This window comes from Macaca nemestrina, chromosome 6 (assembly GCF_043159975.1).
Source record: "Macaca nemestrina isolate mMacNem1 chromosome 6, mMacNem.hap1, whole genome shotgun sequence".
Taxonomy (NCBI): Eukaryota; Metazoa; Chordata; class Mammalia; order Primates; family Cercopithecidae; genus Macaca; species Macaca nemestrina.
The window spans coordinates 170,465,741-170,485,960 of NC_092130.1; the positions used below are offsets into that span (position 1 = coordinate 170,465,741).

Below are 20,220 nucleotides of genomic sequence, written 5' to 3' on the forward strand. Positions count from 1 at the left end.
TGTGAGGTGTGGGGTGTCAGACTGCCCCTAGTGGGGGATGTCTCCCAGTTAGGCTACTCAGGGGTCAGGGACCCACTTGAGCAGGGAGTCTGTCCCTTCTCGGATCTCAACCTCCGCGTTGGGAGATCCACTGCTCTCTTCAAAGCTGTCAGACAGAGTCGTTTGCGTCTGCAGAGGTGTCTGCTGCGTTTGTTATTGTTTACTGTGCCCTGTCCCCAGAGGTGGAGTCTACAGAGACAGGCAGGTTTCCTTGAGCTGCTGTGAGCTCCACCCAGTTCGAGCTTCCCAGCAGCTTTGTTTACCTACTTAAGCCTCAGCAATGGCGGGCGCCCCTCCCCCAGCCTCGCTGCTGCCTTGCAGGTAGATCACAGACTGCTGTGCTAGCAATGAGGAAGGCTCCGTGGGTGTGGGACCCTCCCGGCCAGGTGTGGGATATGATCTCCTGGTGTGCCTGTTCGCTTAAAGCGCAGTATTGGGGTGGGAGTTACCCGATTTTCCAGGTGTTGTGTGTCTCAGTTCCCCTGGCTAGGAAAAGGGATTCCCTTCCCCCTTGCGCTTCCCAGGTGAGGCAATGCCTCGCCCTGCTTCAGCTCTCGCTGGTCGGGCTGCAGCAGCTGACCAGGACCGATCGTCCGGCACTCCCCAGTGAGATGAACCCAGTACCTCAGTTGAAAATGGAGAAATCACCGGTCTTCTGTGTCGCTCGCGCTGGGAGTTGGAGACTGGAGCTGCTCCTATTCGGCCATCTTGCTCCGCCCCTGAGATGTTCTATTTTTATCTCTTTTTTTTTTTCCTTTGTTTTGATTGCTGTTCTGTAAAGGATCTTGGCTGTCCAGAGCATATTTCACTCATTTGGCTGGGATACTTTCTGAATGGTATAGAGATAACCAATTGTAGAGTTTATATTGAAACTGAAGATTTTGCCTCCGTCAAGAATATTATAATCTTAACTTATTGTTTGAGGCTCCATTGCTTTTGAATAAATACAGAATGTATTTTCTCTTCCCTTATTCAAGTGGGCAGTGTTTTAAATGGACTGTAACAGGAGCTTTCTCTGTTTGCATTGAGAGCCATCTCAAGTCTACATCCAGAAAACCTAATAAAAATTTGAGCTGCAAACAACTCGGTGGAAGCAGAAGAATGAAAGAAGTTGTTTGATGAGGATTTTGCAGAATGATGGCACAAGGCTGTTGCTTGCAGAAGGACTTAGCAATTTCTCAGGAAAGAGGAGTTTGATCCTACCCACTCCAGTCAGTCATTTCTGAGGGTTCAGATGACCATTAATTCCTCTTGCAAAACTATCCCACACAGGTGAGGTGGCACATCCTTCTACACGGGCCTCACTTTGGGTGCATTTCTAGTAAATTTTCCTTTCCCCTAACTCAGTGTGATATAAAGCTGTTCAAAATTATTATAAACAAAACCAAAACAAAACAACTGAAAATCTCATCAGAGTAGATGTCTCCTGGAGCTTATACAGTAATATTTATCATTTTGCCAATTTCTGGACGGGAAAAAATTCTACATTTGTTAACTATACATTGTGTCATAAATCAAAAGCGGGTGTTTTCTTTATAAGATTTCTCCATTGTTTTAGTTGACTGGAGCACATATTATCAATTGAACCAGTAGATTTTGGCTAGTAGATGAGATGGTGTGTCAGTTCTGTTTCTTGTTGGTGTTTGGTATTATGGTGGTCTTTGATATGGAAAACCATTCCTTCACTTTACCCAACTTGTGATTCCTTAGTACCTACGCCAGCTGTATTGTTTACAAGAGCTGACTACTAGTGCCTCTTACCAACACTGTTTTCAGTGACATCATTTTGGTAGCCCAAAATCATTTATGAGTGGAGTGTTTACACCACAGAAATTGGCAAACTCTACAAATCAGGGCTCTCCCCCGTATCCCTGACCCCCAGAGAGCCAATTGCTAAACAATTACAGACCCCCAGCGCCCCTGGCAGTCAATTCTCAATGCCTCAAACCCTAGAAGACAGAGGACTAGTGTTGGACAGAAAGTCACCATCCAGGAAATTGATCTGGGTCTTTACCAGCAGATAAGTAAGCTGAGCATTCCTACTGTCACTGCCTCTGCCTGCCACCATGCAGCTGTAAGTAGCTCTGCCTGAGTGTGTGTATACCTGTGTGTGTATTTATGTGGAAGGCCTGTGTGTGTGCCTGTGTTTATGTGTGGATTCAGGCATGTGACTGTGTGCATGCATGTGTGCAGGTGTATGCCTCTGTGTGCCCATGTGTGTGCATGTGTGTACCTATATGTGTGCATGTATACCTACATGTGTGCATGTGTGTGTGCATGCATGCCCTGTAGCTCCTGCATGCAATTGTCTGAAGCAGCCTCTGTCCTCTGCCACACATTTTTTCTTTCTGCCTAACACTTCTTTCCCTTCCTCCTCAGCCCATCAGAACAGAGCTAGGCATTCACTAGCCTGGGCAATCAGCTGCTCAGAGCCTTGCATACAGTGGAAACCTGAGGAATGGTTCTTTCTAGAAGAACGTGAGAATCAGGGGCAACTCCTACCACATCTTTTCCCTTCTCTTGTCTGCCTCTCCTTCCTTACCTTTCAAATTCACATTTGGGAATCTTTAAAGAAAAAAAGATGCCTGGACTGGGAAGCTTGTGGGAATGAGGAAGGAGGGAGAGCCATTGCTGCCTGTTTGCCCAGCAGTGGTAGAGAGTTTGTAGACTGGCCATGGATGTCAGAGTCTGGGGGCTTCTCTAGGATCTTCCGAAGGGCCTCTCCCTTCTCACCAGTGAAAACCTAGACTGATCTCCAGGACCTGAGCCTTTGTGATAGCTCTTGGGTTTTGTCAGGCCTCTGCAGCTACTGTTGAGCCCATTAGGGGCAGCAGCCTGAGTTACCACTCAGAGTTAGAGATGAGGGCCAGAGCCCTGGCCTTCTCTCTGTGCCCTGACATGTGCTCACAGTTTGCCTGTATTGTTCTATAGTCTTTAAACATAATAGCTTCTTTAAACAAGCGCCCACTGAAGCAGGCCCCTCATATTCCCATTTCACTCTTGCAGAAACTGAGATATGAATAGGTGAAGTAACCCCAAATCTTACATCCAGCAAGTGGCAGAAGCAGAATTGGAAGCCAGAGTTCCAGGTTCTCAGCTAAATCTCTAATGTGCGACTCAAGGGCCAGAAGCAATGTTTCCGTTTATTGGCTAGTTTCTGTAATCTCTAATGTGAATGTCTCTTCAGTCAGTTTTGTGTCTTAAATGTAACCACAGAAATCTAAACTTCCCAGGCTAAGCTGGGGATCTTGGTGTGGAGTCCACTCCTGCTGTGGGGACTCTAACTCTTGCTCCACTCTATGTCCTGACTTGGTTGCAACCAGGGGATGGCTCCTTGTGCAGACTCAACAGGTTAAAGCTGGAGGAGCCATCCATCTCTGAACACAGCCCCTTGCTGTACCTGGGGGGAATCGAAAGCTGAGAGAGTAAGAGATTCATCAAGGTAGAATGCTGGATTCAGGCTCCGCCAACCCGGCCTAGGCCCATCTCCTGTTCATCCCTCCACGTGAGGGTGCCGACTAGGCTCTGCTGGCGGGTGGAGAGTGGGTGCATGGGAGCCCCTAGACGGGGACAGATCATTGCTGTTGGCCACTGGGAGGAGCTGCAGCAAGAAGCACAGAAGCATGTCTTAGAATCATTCCAGGGCATGGTGGAGCTGCAGATAGATACCCACGTAAGCGCGGGCATTGGCAAAGTGATGTGAACACTGGGGCTGGGGTCTCTCTGTCCTCCCCAAAGACCCGAGACCTCACAGAACTATGATAAGCCTAGAGGAAGACTTATTTTTATTTCATTTTTTTTCTTTTTTACCTCTAAGGTGATGCCTTGTGCAAAGCTGGTGCTCAAAATATATGATTATGGATGGATAGATCAACAAAGACACAAATAGCAACAATGCTGGTTGCTCGGCCCTTTTGCTCTCTTCATTGGCTTCTTTTTCCAGAGCGTGCATCTTCTGACAGGTCTAAAGTGATCAAATGGGACCTCCGTTCTATTCCTTTCTTCACTGTAATCACGTGTTTGGGCACGGCTGTCATTTTACTGCCTGCTAGGAAAAGGGAATATGCTTGAATTTTATACGTTTCTGAATTTCATAAATTTTTTATTTTTAGAGGTGCTCCAGGCTGACTCCACACCTCCCAGTGAATGACAATTGTTCTAAAGGTGGACGTTCTTATTTAAGATTTTCATCAAGAAAAGTACTCTTTGTAGTGAACAAGGACACTCATGCAATTGGATTCACGGAGAAATGTTTGTTTTTCTCCCACTTGTTTAGTGTTGCTGGTGTTAGATCAAGTCTAGCCTTTACTGTTCCACTAAAAAGTGACCATTTGTGATTACATATTTACAAAACTATATTCAGAAGGATGTTTCAGATATTACATTTTTTCTAACAGTTCATTTCAGTTTTGAATAGAAGCCTTAAAATAGTTGGCCGGGCGCAGTGGCTCACACATGTAATCCCAGCACTTTGGGAAGCCGAGGTGGGCGGATCACGAGGTCAGGAGATTGAGACCATCCTGGCTAACATGGTGAAACCCCGTCTCTACTAAAAACACAAAAAAATTAGCCGGGCGTGGTGGTGGGCATCTGTAGTCCCAGCTACTCAGGAGGCTGAGGCAGGAGAAGGGCGTGAACCCAGGAAGAGGAGGCTGCAGTGAACCGAGATCGCGCCACCGCACTCCAGCCTGGGTGTCAGAGTGAGACTCCATTTTAAAAATAAATAAATAAATAAATAAATAAATAAATAAATAAATAATTGAAAAAGAAAGAGTTAAAAATAAATCATGGAAAATCATAAAGTGATTCATTATCTGAAATACTTTCTGAGTACAAAGCACTTTGTTTCCACTTCTTTGCTAGTACCTGCAAGTGAGCTAAAATGTGAAGGAAGGCATTTGTGATCTGATTTTGTGTCTACAAATGCTATGCCTAACCTTGAGCTGCTGCCTTTGTTGGTGTGTGAAGTGATGCAGCAAAGCAGGCGTTGGCAAACCTTCTGCAAAGGGCCAGTCCATTTATTTTACTTTGGGGGCCAAATGTGTCTGCCACGACTCCTCAACACCGCCATTGTAGCCGAAAAGCAGCCATGAATAATATGTAAAGAAATGGGCATGACTGTGTTCCAATAAAACTTTACACGAATAGGCACCAGGTCAGACCTGCCTTGCAGGCTGCTGTTTACCAACCCTGTAGTAAACAATACTCAAATGTACTCTAGTTGAGAATAAAATGAAAATTAGTGATAATGGTACAGTACAGCTAGAACATTATTATTTCTGACACAGCAATAACGTGCCACATATATAAAATGCTTCAACATAAATATGGGCAGATTATATTAACAGGTTGTATTGGCAATCACCATCCAAGTAGTGACCCCTGACCTGTGACTTCTCCTGTCATCTACAATCATTTAAAAAGCTGTCGAACCACTGGGGTGAGAGTGGTAAGATGTGAAATCTTCCCTTTGTCACCCTAATGATGAATTTCTACCTAGTCAGTTGGAACAGTGATACCATACATTTATTTGAGTTGATAATATGGCAAAAAAAAAAAATAATCATGGGGCTGCCCATGAAAATCCTATCTGTTTAGGAGATACAGGCAATATAAATGAAAGAAAAAGCTCCTAATAATAATTACCAAACCTGAAATCAAGGTAGAGGAAGACGCTTGCCCATGAAGATGTTTTAAGTCTGAATGTCCAGAAACAAGAGTCAGCCAAGTTGAAAGGTTGAAGAAGTCTGACCAAGTCTTCTCATTCCTAATCCACTCACGGAAGCAGAGAAGTATGTTATTTCAGGCCTCGGGCTGACAGCTCCCAGGGCTTGCCCTTCCATTCTGTCCCTTACACCGCATCTTGGATATCCCAAAACTGAAACTCGACTTGGTGTGTGCCCTGCCTGCTGGCCTTTTCCTCCTTAAAGGAGAGTAACAGTGGGCAAGAGGCAGCAGCCTCCACTGGCAGCATCACAACTGACCCCAGCCAAAAAGGACACCATGACATTCATGCTCTTCTCGTGCCTTTCAGGGGAATCCATAAATCAGACCCATTCATGGCCACCTGGGAAAACACTGGGAGCTGTTTGTAATCACAGCACATGAACACAACACCATCAGTCAATGTCTTCTCCTCAACTGTGATCAAAATTAATTTAAAGAGATTTAACTTTAAAAAGGAACATTGATGCGATGTTCATAAATCAATGAGCTAAATATTAGTCCTCATAACTGTTATAAAATCAGTTAATGATCCTTTCTGCTGTAAGCACAATTCTTAATCATTAGCACCATTACACATAGCTTCTCTTGAAACACATCACCCAATACATCACAACACACAGTACTCACTCTCTAAGCAATCACGTGAAAGAATAAGGAGATACCAGTAATTCAAAACTGAAGCAGGCTTCTGACTTCCTAGTAGGCAATAGTCCCCTAGAAACTATAGATTATGTGATGTTCAGCAGTTCTCAAGCTTTAGCATGTATTCGAAACACCAGGAGGGCTTATGAAAACACAGATTGCTGGGGCCCAGCCCAGAGTTTCAGATTTAGTAGATCTATGGTAGGGTAAGAACTTGGATCTCTTTACAACCTCTCAGTGGTGCAGATGCTACTGCTCCAGGACCACACGAAGAACCACTGTTCTAGAGAAGGGGCCTACACACTTTCTCTAGAGGGTCAAATTAATACTTCTGCTTTACAGCCCATGCCACCTCCATTGCAACTACTCAGTTCTGCTCTTGTAACACAAAAGCAGCCACAGATCATACTTAAGTGAGTGATGTGGCTGTGTTCCATTAGAACATTATTTACAAAAATAGGCGTGGACTGGACATGTCCTTTAGCCACAGTTTACTGACACCTGCAAGAGAGAATGAAGGACTATCTTCAGAAGACTTGCCACATCTCTCTGGCATGAATAACTGAAAGGGATAAAGTGTTGCAAGCCAGCCTCTCCCTACCCTACCCCAAATTTCTTCCTGAAAGATCTTGCCTGCACATAACATAAAGCATGAATGCCATGGCACCTGACTTTTATCTTTTAAAATGTGTTCCAAGGAACTGTCCAGAAACAACACATTATATTAATATCAGAAAGCTTTAGAAACTGGATCATTATTCAGAATTTCAGTCTGTTTTAGAGGAGAATACCAGAAGCCTACCTCTGTCACTTGTCACCATGTACTGTGTCGGCCTCCAATGGACTAGAGTATAAGCTCTGAGAGAGCTGAAACTTTATCTTCACTTTATAGAAAGGTGCCTGGAAAAAGGAAGGTGCTCAAAAGTATTTTGTTGAATAAAAGAAAGTATGAAATCAACAAATCCGTTCCTGGCCTTTAGATTTCTAGATTTACCTTCAGAGCCTGGTAGCCAACTGTGCCTCCCTCCTCTCCATCACTACAGCCCTGGGACCGTAGGAACAGAAAAGAGACCAGGAGGGAGGCTCAGGGTCAGCGGATGTCTACCAAGACCACCACACTTGGGCTGATGATAAGGACAGACTTCCTTTGAGTCTCTCAGTTCCTGTATTTTGCTGTTTGGACCCTCAAGGACCACTCAGCTCTCCAGACACCTAAGTGAAAGTTGGAAGTGGAAACAAACACCAGGGAACTGAGATCAAACAAAGCAGAGAGCCTAGGGCTGTTGATGGAAAGAGCTGGCTCCATGAGACAGGCAGACTTTAGTATCAGAAAGGCCAGCAAGGTAGGTAGGAGTTGAGGGGGAAAGGAGATGGAAAGCAAAACTTCCTGTTTTAATGAATTTGTTAGAACAGAAGCAACCTAAGTGTCCATCGACAGATGAATAAAGAAAATGTGACATCTGTGCACAATGGAAAACTATTGGGCCAAACACTGCAAGACCCCACTTACATGAGCAAGCCAAAACAGTCAAACTCATAGAAACAGAGTAAAATGGTGGTACCAAAGGCTGGGAGAGGGGAAGACGTATCTCTTGGTATATTTCACAGTTTTCAAGACGAATACATTCTAGAGATCTGCTACACAGAGCCGTGCCTGTAGTTAGCAATACAGTATTATTCACTTAAAGATTTGTTAACAGGGTAGATGTCTCATTAAGTGTTCTTACCACCATAATAGAGAAAAAGCCATTAGAGGCTCTGCTTTTTATGTGCAGTTTGCAAGTTAGAAAGGAGAAAAACTAGAACTGAGGTCTGAAAATCAGATTAGCAAGAGAATTTATATAAGATATAATCTGTGATGATGAACTAAATTAGTACGAGGTCATTTTGCAGCTGAAGTCTTTAACAATAGGCACAATTTATGAACACTATTCCCTACAAGGGGGAGGTTTAGGAACAGATGCAATTATCTTAAATGTGTTTTACAACTTGGAGTTACACAAGGTATGAGGTTAAGGGGTTATATTCCCAATGGGTAAAGATAGGCTCTGGGGTAAAACACTGGATAATAGGAGTGCCCTCATCTCTTGAAATCAAATTTCAGAAAAACTTGGCAGGAAGATCAGTAACTTATGATAGATAACAGAGGCTAGTCAAATGTGACAGGGCTACTTGGTTAGCTCATTAAGTCGTAAAAGTTCTCTCCACTTCAGCTTACACCCAGGAAGGTCATGTACAGGATAGCACCTGAATCACAGTAGGTTCAGGCCCAAGAATGTTGCATGCTCTCTGCAGCAGGTCTGGAATGGAGATCCAGAAGAGAAGAAAGTCATAGCTGAGCATGTCAGTCAGGGTGCTCCAGAGAAACCGAACCAATAGGGGTGTGTGTGTGTGTGTCTGTGTGTGTGTGTGTGTGTGTCTGTGTGTGTCTGTGTGTGTGTGTCTGTGTGTGTGTGTGTCTGTCTGTCTGTCTGTGTGTGTCTGTGTGTGTGTGTGTGTGTCTGTGTGTGTGTCTGTGTGTGTGTGTCTCTGTGTGTGTGTGTGTCGGTCTGTGTGTGTGTCTGTGTGTGTGTATGTCTGTCTGTGTGTGTGTGTCTGTGTGCGTGTGTGTCTGTGTGTGTGTGTCTGTGTGTGTGTGTGTGTGTGAGAGAGAGAGAGAGAGAGACAAAGAGATTTATTTTAAGGAGTTGGTTCCTGAGATTGGGGCGCCTACATTCAGTCTTTTTTCTACTAAGTTCTTCACCTAATTGGACGAGGCTCACCCACACTATAGCGAGTGCTCTGCTTTACTCAAAGTTCACCAATTTCAGTGTCTATCTCATCTAAAAAAGAGCTTCACAGATACATCTAGAATAATGTTTGACCCAATACCTGTGCCCCATAGCCCATCCAAGCTGACACATGAAATGAACCATCACATTGAGTCATCCACTGGCAGCGTCCTAGGAGAGGTCGTTTATTGGTGTTTCCAGAGCTTCCCTAGTTTTCTTTCTTTCTGAGGCTGCCAGAGTCCTCTCCTTAATTCTGTGAGCCCCTCCAGTACCCTGTAAATATTCCAACAAGAACTTGGGGTTGGTTTCTCCTTCTGAAACAAAAAGAGAAGGGAAAAGAAAAGGAGAATAACAACATTCTTAAGGGACAGAGGAACAGTAAATAAGCCAAACCCAAACTAAGCCTGACCCAGCATGTTATTCCCCAATATTTGTGCTGAGGGATGTCATGTCAAGCTATACCTTTGCTACAACCTTGCCTGGAATGCTAAGTGTAGCTTTTCTTTACTCAAATGCCCTGCGGTTCTTTGTTAAGGCCATGAATAGTCATGTTGTAAGTCTCCAGTGAGCTACTGAAATTGTATGTTTTCTTTTATTTTTTCCATGGTCAAAGGCATTTTATTAATTTGTGTCAGTGAAAAGCTTGTGGATGGTGCCCCAGAGGGTCCCTCCAAACCTGAAGGATGGCTTTGGGATTTGTTCTTATCTGGATTAATAGCAATCGTATTTCCCAAGCTTGGACCTTTTCTAAAATTGAGCAAGAACAGAGCGGGCTTTTCTGCAAACATACTGAGGACTAGGATCCAACAGAAGTCATTATTTACAACCCTCTCAAGCCTGCAAAGTCACACACACACACTTCACCCTGAATGGAATAATTAATCGATTATAGGAAATCACTTGCTGAGAAGGAAGATGGTCTAAAAAGAAAATCAAGTAATTTCAGCAGGAAAAAAAAAGGCTCTAAATTTTTTTAAGGAAATTACTTGCCATCTCTAGCCCTACAACAGTGAGATCCAATAAAGCTGAGATGGCAAGAGCCCAGGGGTATCTTCCAGACTCATGCCCAGGCATAGGTTTGTTAGTATAGACTCAGCAATTATTGGGGAACTTTAAGGTATGATACAAAGAATTTAGCCCATGTTCATATTTAGTCCTATTATAGAGCTGAACTCACCAATAAATTAACTTAAATCTAATAAAGTGGCCATGCTTAAAAACCCTTTCTATCATGAGGTGATCAGGTTGACATCTTCAGTGATTAGACATGTTAATAACATGTACCCTTAACATAATGTGATTTAAAAAAAAAAAAAAAAAAAAAAAAGGTCGCTATGGTCTTCCTTCCAAAAACCTGTAACTCCTGTTTTTAACTATGAGAAAAACACCAAACACAAATTAAGGGACAATTTACAAAACAAGATAGCTAAAAAGAATCCTTGTCTGTTTTTGTCTGGAAGCCTGGAGGAACGTACAACAGAATGTTACAAGTGGTCAACTTTACGTGCTGGTAGGATTGCTGATAAGTGGTGACTTGCTTTTTCCTTTGGACGTTAATCTGTTATTTAGATGTTCCAAAGTGTATTATTTTTGTATTTTTTAAAAAATGTATTCATAAAAATTAATTCTTTCTTGAATGTAGTCAAAACATCCACATGGCCAGTGACAGAAGATACAACATGCTCCTTTGGAGGAAAAAATAACGCAGGCCAGCAGCCTCTTCTTCGAGACCTTCTTCACTTCAAAGCCTGTGAAAACAGCCCTTCTAAAAAATGGTGTCACTAATGCTATCAAAACTCTTAAGATTGCCAAAACTACATTTAGGAGGCATATAGTACAGCACAAGGGCTGAGTGGTTCCCAGACAATGGGGGGGCTGCTGCTGTCCCTGGGGAGGACAAAACCCATGCATTCTTCCCATCTGAAGGGGTTAGCCCTGCACCTGTGAGTGTGCCTAGAAGAGGGGAGCCGAGAGCCCACCCGCTGAGCAGGCCACTGCAGGGGTGACGCCCACTCACCTTGCAGCCCCTGCCTATTGCAGGGCTGACATCCCCACTGCCTACAGGGTGGAGGTTGTTTCCTTAGTACAAGTCCTTTTTTATTCTTCATCTTAAATTAATAAGTGTCCAAGGAATGAACTAGCACAGCAGTTTTCAAAGTGTGGTCTAGGACCCCTGGAAGTTCTCTAGATGCATTCAGGGTGTTTAGGAGGTCAAAACTGTTTATGATAATACTAAAATGTTCTTTGCTGTTTTTCACTCTCATTCTTTCTCCAGTCTATAGTGGGGTTTTTCAGGGCCTACACAAATGGCTATGGCAACAGACCGCAGAAGCAAAGGCTGCCTTCTGTCTGCCAGTCTTAAGGTGGCACTTCCAGACCTTCCATTGCCTTTCTACACACAGCCTGCCTGCGAATCAGCCTGGAAGAATTGGGATTTAGAAACCGTGGGCCACTGTCCCTCTTGTCTTCTCTAGTCCTCCCTGTGAAGGCCCACCTCCTGCTGCCTGTCAGCTGGAAGGCTGCCGTTCACACTCCCTATCCATGAGACCTGCCCATTGTCTTCCACAAACAAGTGGGAATCTCTGTTCTAGAACATTCACCATGTTCTGCTTTGTAATATATGTTTACTTTGCTGTTTCTCTAAAATCTCTAACAACAAGTTATGTGCTTTTAGATCTGTGTTTAGTTCTTTAAAGTTTACAAAGCATTCTCAACAGGCCATCACACGTACTTCTTATATGCCTTCCAGAGGGGTGCACTATTGTGCCTGTCTTAAGGGAAGGGTGCTGAGACTCTGAGAGGGTGCAGTTTTCCCAAGGTAACACATGCAATGTGTGGTCAGGCTAGGGCTCAAACCTAGGTCTCCAGACCTAGAAGCTCTGTCATTTATAGATTGTACTTCCTCAACTGATCCCACATGAAAAGTCTGAGCAGAGCCTCATGGTCCTGGTAGAGGTGACCCCCCTCACCACACTTCTGATATTTGTTGTCTCACTTAATATGACATTCTCACACCTGAAGAGCCTTTTGAAAGGTTTTTATGCATTTTTAAGAGTAACAGAGTAAATCAATGTCCTAGTACCACCAAATTCTGTATCGTTTCTTTTTTTTTTTTTTAAAAAAAGGTAAAAAAATGTTGTTCTTCAATTTCAAATTTCAAGCTCCTTTGAGATTATTTTATCTTGCTGAAAGCCTCTTTATTCTTGATGTTTGTCATGTTTATCTTTTAGACTTAGAGCAATTTATATACCTTTCTAAAAAAATGTTATACAAGAAGATAAATGCTAAGACATAATATTGAATAACTATTTGAATCCTCAAGTAAGATAGGTGTTGTGGCCTCCAATATGGAAATGTAATTACAGAATGTGTAAGTAGCTTGCACAGGTCAAATAATGACTCAATGCAAGAGCTAGACATAAAATTATCCTTACCACTCCCCATTTCTCTGCTAAAACACATTTTTTTTTATAAATAACTTACAAAGCATTTGAAATTGCCTAGAAAGTCAATATTCATGGTTGTATTACTGTCATCTTTTTTTGCAGTTTCTATTTTCTAACTTTTAAATAAAGATAAGAGGAATATTTTGCCAAGGTTCAGACTGGTTTTTTTTTTTTCTTCAAATACTGTTAACTAAAGTATAACCTCATATGTGACTAAAATTGATCTCCATGCTCTTTATTAGCTGTTGAATTACTTTTGAAAAATGCCTGAAAGTGTCACTGAGTGATAAGTTGAGGCCCAATGAAATCCCAAAGATCCCTCACTTGTGTGTGTGTGTGTGCACACACACGTGTGTATATGTGTGTGTAAAATATATTCTATCATTTTTATTTGATTTTAAGATATGAATATCCTCTTCAAGTATTTTATGTTTATGTGTGTATGCAAATAAATTATATTAAAATTAATTCAAAGCCTACACTACATAGTATAATAAGAAATATCCTGGATATTACAAAGCAAAGTCAAGAATGACTGATGCTCTTCCCTTATGAGCAAAATTAACAATGGAGGAGAAATCAGAGAAATCCTGGGTCATTGTCTTCGTCCATTTTATGCTACTACAACAGAATACTGGTGACTGCATAATTTATAAAAAACAAATATTTATTTATCACAGTTCTGGAGGCTGGGAAGTCCAAAGTCAAGGGTCCCGCATCTGGTGAAGGCCTTCTTGGTGTGTCATCCCATGGCGGAGGGTGGAAGGGCAAGAGAACACATGAAAGAAGAGGAAGGAGGGCTTAATTCATCCTCTTATCAGGAGCCCACTCCTGTGATAACAGCATAAATCCATTCATGAGAACAGAGCCCTCACGAGCCAGTCACTTATGAAACGCCCCGCTTCTCAACACCATTGCATTGGGGATTAAGTTTCGAACACAGGAATTCTGGGGGACACATTCAAGCCATGGAAGTAGTAAATAAGAATCCAAAATTCTCATCTATCAGACCAGCACAAGAAGACAGGAAATAGAAACCAGCCTGGAATAAGAAAGCAATATTCATCGAAGTGATTGTTATGTGGGATTATTTTAATACACACTGGGACTATTCTTGTATTTCATGAATGCTGATAAAAAGGAACTCCCTTTGCAGTAATAACAGTACATTCTCTAGTATATTATAGCTTACAAAACACTTTTAAATGTACAACGGATAAGATAGCAAGAGCTGGTTCTCTTGGGTCTCGCCACACTAGCTAACAATCCTTGCACCAAGCTTAGAAAATCCAGCTACAGATCCAGTTTCTCCACTAAAAGAGGGCAGAGAACTCCCTGTGTCTCAGGATCCTGTGGGGGGTAAATGGGGTGACACGGAGCTGTCCAAACATAATCAGATTTAGTCAAAGTCCTTCATTCTCACAACCTTCCTGGGAGAGGCATTAGCGTTCACATCTCTGACTTGCAGATAAGGAAACTGAGGCTCAGAAAGGTTTAGTGATGTAGCCACAGACTAAAAATACACACCTGGAGAAGAGAATCTGCATTTTCAGTTTCTTCAAATCCTTTTTCTAGTGCTTTCAGCATTCGCAATAAGTGAATTCACCACCATTTGGGATTAGAAAACAGCCTATTTACAGGCGGATCATCTGAGCTCAAGAGTTCAAGACCAGCCTGGGTAATATGGCAAAAACCCATCTCTACCAGAAATACAAAAAATTAACTGGGCATGGTGGCACGGGCCTGTAGTTCCAGCTACTTAGGAGGCTGAGATGGGACATCACTTGAGCCTGGGAGGCAAAGATTGCAGTGAACCGAGATCATACCACTGCACTCCAGCCTGGGTGACAGAGTGAGACCCCGTCTAAAAAAGAGAGAGAGAGAGTGAGAGAGAGAGAGAGAGAGAGAGAACAGCCTATTGAGAGAAGAAAAGAAAATGTTCCCAAAACTCTCTTTAGAAGTCAGTCCACAGCTGGAGGGAATGGAACTAGGGCTTAGAAAATCCAGCTTTGGGTCCCAGGTCACACTCACCAGAGTTGCATCCCACATAAGTCCAACAATCCTTCTCTTTTCCATTTTGTTTGTTTGTTTTTGTTTTCCTTGGTGCATGGGTTAACCTGCCTTACTCCTATTGTTACTGTGAGATTCAAATAAGATTATTCATTCAACAATTCTCATCCTATCTACTGAGTATGTACATCTACACAGAACATCTACATAGTACATCTACACCACCAGTGGGTGATGACTGACATTTATTCTCAGCATCTAGGACTGGAGGGGCTGGACACTCCCATGCATGCATGCACACACGTGTGCACACACATATGCACAAAGCATTTACAAGATAAAGCAAATGTCAGAAAAGATTAGTGGCCATGTGCCATCTACATGCTACATATATTTTTCATTCTCTGTTTAGTCATCATTGGCTACTCTTCATTTAGGTAGCAGTTGTGAGAAATTAAATGTATCTATGTTCTAGAATTACATGGAGAAAATATCTGTTGAATGCTTCTTCTGTTCCCACGATGGTTTTAGGTGCTGGGAATACCTAGTGGGCAAGATGGATTAGGTTTCTCCCCTCATGGAGCTGACATTCTAGTCAGTGGAGAAAAACAATAAGCCAGCAGACAGATAAATGAGGAATTTCAGATGAGGATGGAGTGCTATAAAGACAGGAAGACAGAGAGGTATGAGTTGAGTGCCCAGATTCTTCACATCTGATGGTCAAAGCAGGCCCCTTGAAAAGCTGATTCCAGAATGAGAAGGAGTTAACCACGCGAGGATCTGGAAGAGACGGTTCTCGGCAGTGGTGTTGTGGGACTTTCTCCTTAGCCTAGCTAAAAACAGGGTCCTTGTCACATAACCATGAAAGATTAGGCTCCTAGACACTTGGAAGGGTGAGGAAAATGGAGTTTATTAGGCAAAAAGGAAAAAAGGGAAACAGGGACTCTCAGCAAGAGTCGTGCTAGCCGGTTTCCCATCTCACAGATTGAATCCCAGGTTCCACCCGGGAACAGAAGACATCAGGCTCCTCTCCTCTGCAAAGGGTATAAATTTCTGTGACTCTACCCCATTCTTCCAGTGTGCAGGTAGTCAGAGTTTCTCTGGGGACCCCTTTATGCTTGGCTGTCTCAGTGGGAGTGGCTAATGCAAAGGCCCAAGGGGAAGAATTGGCTTGTCCTGCTAGAGGAACTTCAGAAAGGCCAGTGTGGCCAGAGGAGCCAAGAGGGATGAGCTCACAGTTGGGTAGGACCCCTGTCATGCAGGGTCTGGAAGGCCATGTGTGCTAGGGGTTGTATTTGGCTGCCCATGAAGACACCAACCACAAGGACTTCATTTAATAGAAATTTGTTTCCCACACAACAAAAGAGTCTAGAGGAGGAGTCCACAGCTCTGAAGAGCCTTCATGGACCCTCAGATTCCCACATGCCTTTGACCTTTCTGCTCTGTTACCTTTAGCATGTGATTTTCATGCCTTTGATGGCCTCACAGTTGCAATATGATTGTTCTACCTTTGGCTCTCTGTCTGAATTCAAGGTGGTACAAACGATGAAGTCATCAGAAGGAAGGGGTGTCCCCATATTAAGAATGCAAATTTCCTCCAAAACCCCTCAGCAGATTTCCATGGTCAGAACAGTGTCACTTGGCCACCCCTAGCTACAAGGGAAGCTGAAAAATAAATGTCTTTTTTTTTTTTGTCTGTGAAGTTCACTACCTTCTTAACAGTATTTCCTTCATTAGAAATGCTGTTGAGTAGACAGATTATTCCACACTGTAATGAGTAGCTTGGATTGTATTCTAGAGAAGAAGCTATTTGCTGGTAGGTGGGAGAATCAGGAGTTCTTTGAACACGTGAAATTAACTTGGCTGTCACACTGTCAGGAGCAGACTGTACCTGAATCACATAGCACCCAAATATAATACGTTAGTGGCAGTGAATCTGTATGGGTCTGCAGCAACCTCAATTCTTGCCTCTGCAGAAGAATTCAACTGAGGGGTATAAAGCAGAAAGAGAGACTGAAGCAAGCTTTGAAGAAGAAGTGAACGTTTATTAAAAAGCTTTATATCTGGAACAAAAGGAAAGTACACTTGGAAGACGGCCAAGCAGGTAACTTTAGAGATCAGGTGCATGGTTTGACCTTTGACTTAGGGTTTTATACGTTGGCATACTTCTGGGGTCTTGCATCCCTTGTCCCGATTCTTCCCTTGGGGTGGGCTGACCACATGCGTAGTGACTTGCCAGCGCTTGGAAAGTGAGCAAAGGCCGTGTGTTTATTGGAGGTGTACACACGCTCACTTGAGGAAATCTTCCCTTACCAGCCCAATGTTCCTAGAAGGTCATATACCAGTTAAACTCTGCCATTTTGCCTCTTGATGTGTGGCAAAGAGATCTTATCAGGAAGCTGTTGATCACCACTTTCAGGTTTTTTCTATCTACTGGGCGACTGCCTTTCCCTGGCGCTGACTGCAACCAATTATTATTTTAGAGAAATGGTGTAACAACTTCTTGACCATCACCTGATGGTCACATAACATTTGTAGCGGTGTGGGTTGTGGGGAAGAGTCCTCTCCTGCCCTGCTCAGGCCGACTAGCTACCTACTGTAACACCACCAGAGTTTCCCAATCAGTACAACCCTGGAGAACAGGTCACAGCCAAAGATACACAACCTGTCAGACCTCAGGGCAGTCTAGGGGCCACCAGGGCCCCTCTGGAGCTCTGCTCCTTCCTGCGAAGGCTTCCCCACCCCCACCCCCCAGGGTTCCTTATCATTAGCATTTGAGTCTAAGATGCTGTCGCTCATAACATGCAACTTTGTTTTAGGTGCCACTAAGGGTAAAAACACTACCAATTAAAGGATACCACCATGTGCTCTTTCAACTTACAATTTTCATTTTATACTTCCAAGAAATGGTTCTTGAGGCTTAAAACGTAAGGCATGAGTTTTTAATTATATAGCACCTTTGCACATACATAAAAAGGAAACTACTCATGAAATTAATCGGTTAGGTACCCTTAAACGTTTAAGAATGTGAGTGACGCGGTATCTCTTTAAAGAGGACCCCAGTATTAACTTCAGGATTCTCTTCCAAACTGCTGGCACCCACTTGCAAGTTTGGATGTGAATACAAGACAATGAGAAGCATGTCATGACTGCAGCCTGGCCAACGATTATCCTATTAGTGGTGTTGAAATGTGTGTATGGAGTGGGGAATGCAAGACCAGTGTATGCTATGTGCATTTCCACGTGTGCCCTGATGCACAAAGAGTTGTGCAGCACTGAGTTAGACAACAAATAGAGAAGCCAAGGTGGTAGTGGTGAGTCTGGTGTTTAGTTGAGGGACAGAAAGAGAGAAATGAGGTTACAGTTTTGGCACCGGTAAGCATCTGCAGGTGGTGATGGTGGTGAGTCTGGAGCTCAGTGCAGGGGCAGAAATAAATGGGGTTGCAGACTTGTCACCCGTAAGCATCTGCATGATAGTTGTCCACACGGGGCTCCATGTGACTATCTATGGGAAGTCTGGATACAGAAGAAGGCCAAGTAAGCCGTGGGATACTCAAATGTTTATAAATCTAGAAGAGGGCGAACCGCCAAGCTGACAGAGTGAGCAGCCAGGGTGGCCAGAGAACTGGAGGGTAAGGCAGTGATGTGGCACCTCTGGACGAGCAAAAGAGGAGGGCGATGGCCAGCTACATCAAGTGCCACTAAGAGCTCAAGTAGAATGAAAGTGGAAAATGACAGTTGGATCTGGCAGCACAGAAGTTGTAAGTGACTTCCACAAAAGGACCTCCCATGGTTGAGGACAGCGCTGCAGAGCTTGATGAAAACCAGACAAACTGGACTGGAGGGAGTGACAAGAGATGAGCTCAACCTCCTTGAACAGTTTTGTTGTCAAAGGGAAAAGTACAGTCAAGAGAGGGGTTGTGTTTCCTTCGCTAGAGAGATTAATCCTGTCTGAATGCGAATCTAGCAAGGGCAGCGTGGAAGTTAACAGCAGTTGCAAAGCACTGGGGCAGGCGGGAACAACACGATCCAAGACACAAGAGCCAGGCATCAGCCACGGCAACAGGAAGATGATGGTGAAAACCAAAAGTGTCTGAGACCGGTCTCAACTTAGGAAGTTTGTTTTGCCAAGGTTGAGGATGTGCAGTGACACACCCTCAGGAGGTTCTGATGACATGTGCCCAGGGTGGCCAGGTAACAGCTTGGTTTTATACATTTGAGGGAGACATGAGACATCAATCAATACATAAGATGTAGGTTGCCTCTTTAGGAGGTAAAATGTGAAGTGGGGACACCCGGGTCATAGGTACATTTAAAGGTTTTCTGATAGGCAATTGGTTGAGAGTTATCTAAACACCTGGACTCAATAGAGGGGAATGTCCGGATTGCATTACGGAGTTCTGGAGACCAAGGTGTTATCATGCAGATGAAGCCGGGAATACACTGCAAATGTTTCTTATCAGACCTAAAGAGTCGTCTATTATAGGGTCTCCGTGCGAATATTTGTGAGGCCATGTTTGACTTCCACTTCGCAGCAAGGGCTGAACTAGTTTTTCACGACAACTTAGAAGGCCACCAGCGGAGTTGAGGGTCCATCCGTTGGCTGCGGCGCTTAGAATTTTATTTCTGGTCCATACCGGGGGAGGGCAGCGCTGGCCCTCACTCGGAAAGCAGGCTCTCCCCTCGCATCCTCTTTTAACAAATTCCTGCTCTCTCGACCCCCGTCGCTGCCATCTGTGCTCGCCTTTCCGCGCTTCATTAGGTCCTGCCGCGGCGGGGGCTGAGGGCCTCAGGGGACGGTTGCCTCCCCGCCGGGACGCCCTGGCCCTGGCCCGCATGTGGGGTGCCGTCACCCCGCCGTCGCCGCATAGCCAGGAGCCTGGCTGAGCGCGTTCGCTGCAGGAGGCATCCTCAGCTAGATCCTGCTTAACTTCCCGCAGCCAGCCGAGGACCCCGCCTCCCTCTGCTTCCTTCTCCCTCTCACTCCCCCACCCCTCTCTCCCTTCCCCCCGCCTCCCCCGCCTCCCCCGCCTCCCCCGCCCCCCCGCCCCCCCGCCCCCCCGCCCCCCCCGCCCCCCCGCCCTCCCCCCGGCCCCCCCGCCCTCCCCCCGCCTCCCCCGCCTCCCCCGCCTCCCCCGCCTCCCCCGCCTCCGCCCTCGGCCACAGCGTCCGACGTGGCACGGCCGGCTGCGCAAGCTCCGTATACGTAACTCGCGGCCCGGCGGGGCGGGCGGGCCGCGGTGACGTCAGTGCGCACGTCGTGGGTGGGCTTGGCTGCGCCACGTCGGCGCGCGGCGGCCGCGCCCCCTTAACAGCAGTGGCACTCGCTCGGTTCAGGCGGCTCCGGCGCCCCACGCGCGCGCACGTCGCTTTCCCGCCCGCTCGCTTCTCGGAGCTCACACCCGCGCTCACTCGCGCACTCCCGCCTGGCCCGAGAACCGCGCCGCCGCCTCGGCCCCGCGGAAGCCCCGCCGCGCCATGTCTTCGCCTCCCGAAGGGAAACTAGAGACTAAAGCTGGACACCCGCCCGCCGGTACTGACTCGTTTCCCCTTTCTCTCCACGCGCGGGTGCCGGGGGCGGGCTC

At 45.0% G+C, this 20,220-nt stretch overlaps 1 protein-coding gene and 1 long non-coding RNA gene across 2 annotated transcripts in view; one reads left to right on the forward strand and one right to left on the reverse strand.

The window, feature by feature from the left end:
- Positions 1–9,284: 9,284 nt before the first annotated feature.
- On the reverse strand, positions 9,285–20,146 carry LOC139363919 (uncharacterized). The gene is made up of 3 exons (XR_011625133.1): positions 19,964–20,146; positions 13,304–13,456; positions 9,285–9,493 (listed from the first exon to the last, which is right to left on the reverse strand). It is a non-coding gene; the product is annotated as an uncharacterized lncRNA (long non-coding RNA).
- DA (death associated protein) overlaps positions 19,933–20,220 on the forward strand; it is a 76,751-nt gene continuing 76,463 nt past the window's right edge. The window contains exon 1 of the mRNA XM_011754339.2: positions 19,933–20,168. Coding sequence (XP_011752641.1) covers positions 20,114–20,168 — 55 coding nt within the window. The 5' untranslated portion in view covers positions 19,933–20,113. The remainder of the gene's footprint in view (positions 20,169–20,220) is intronic.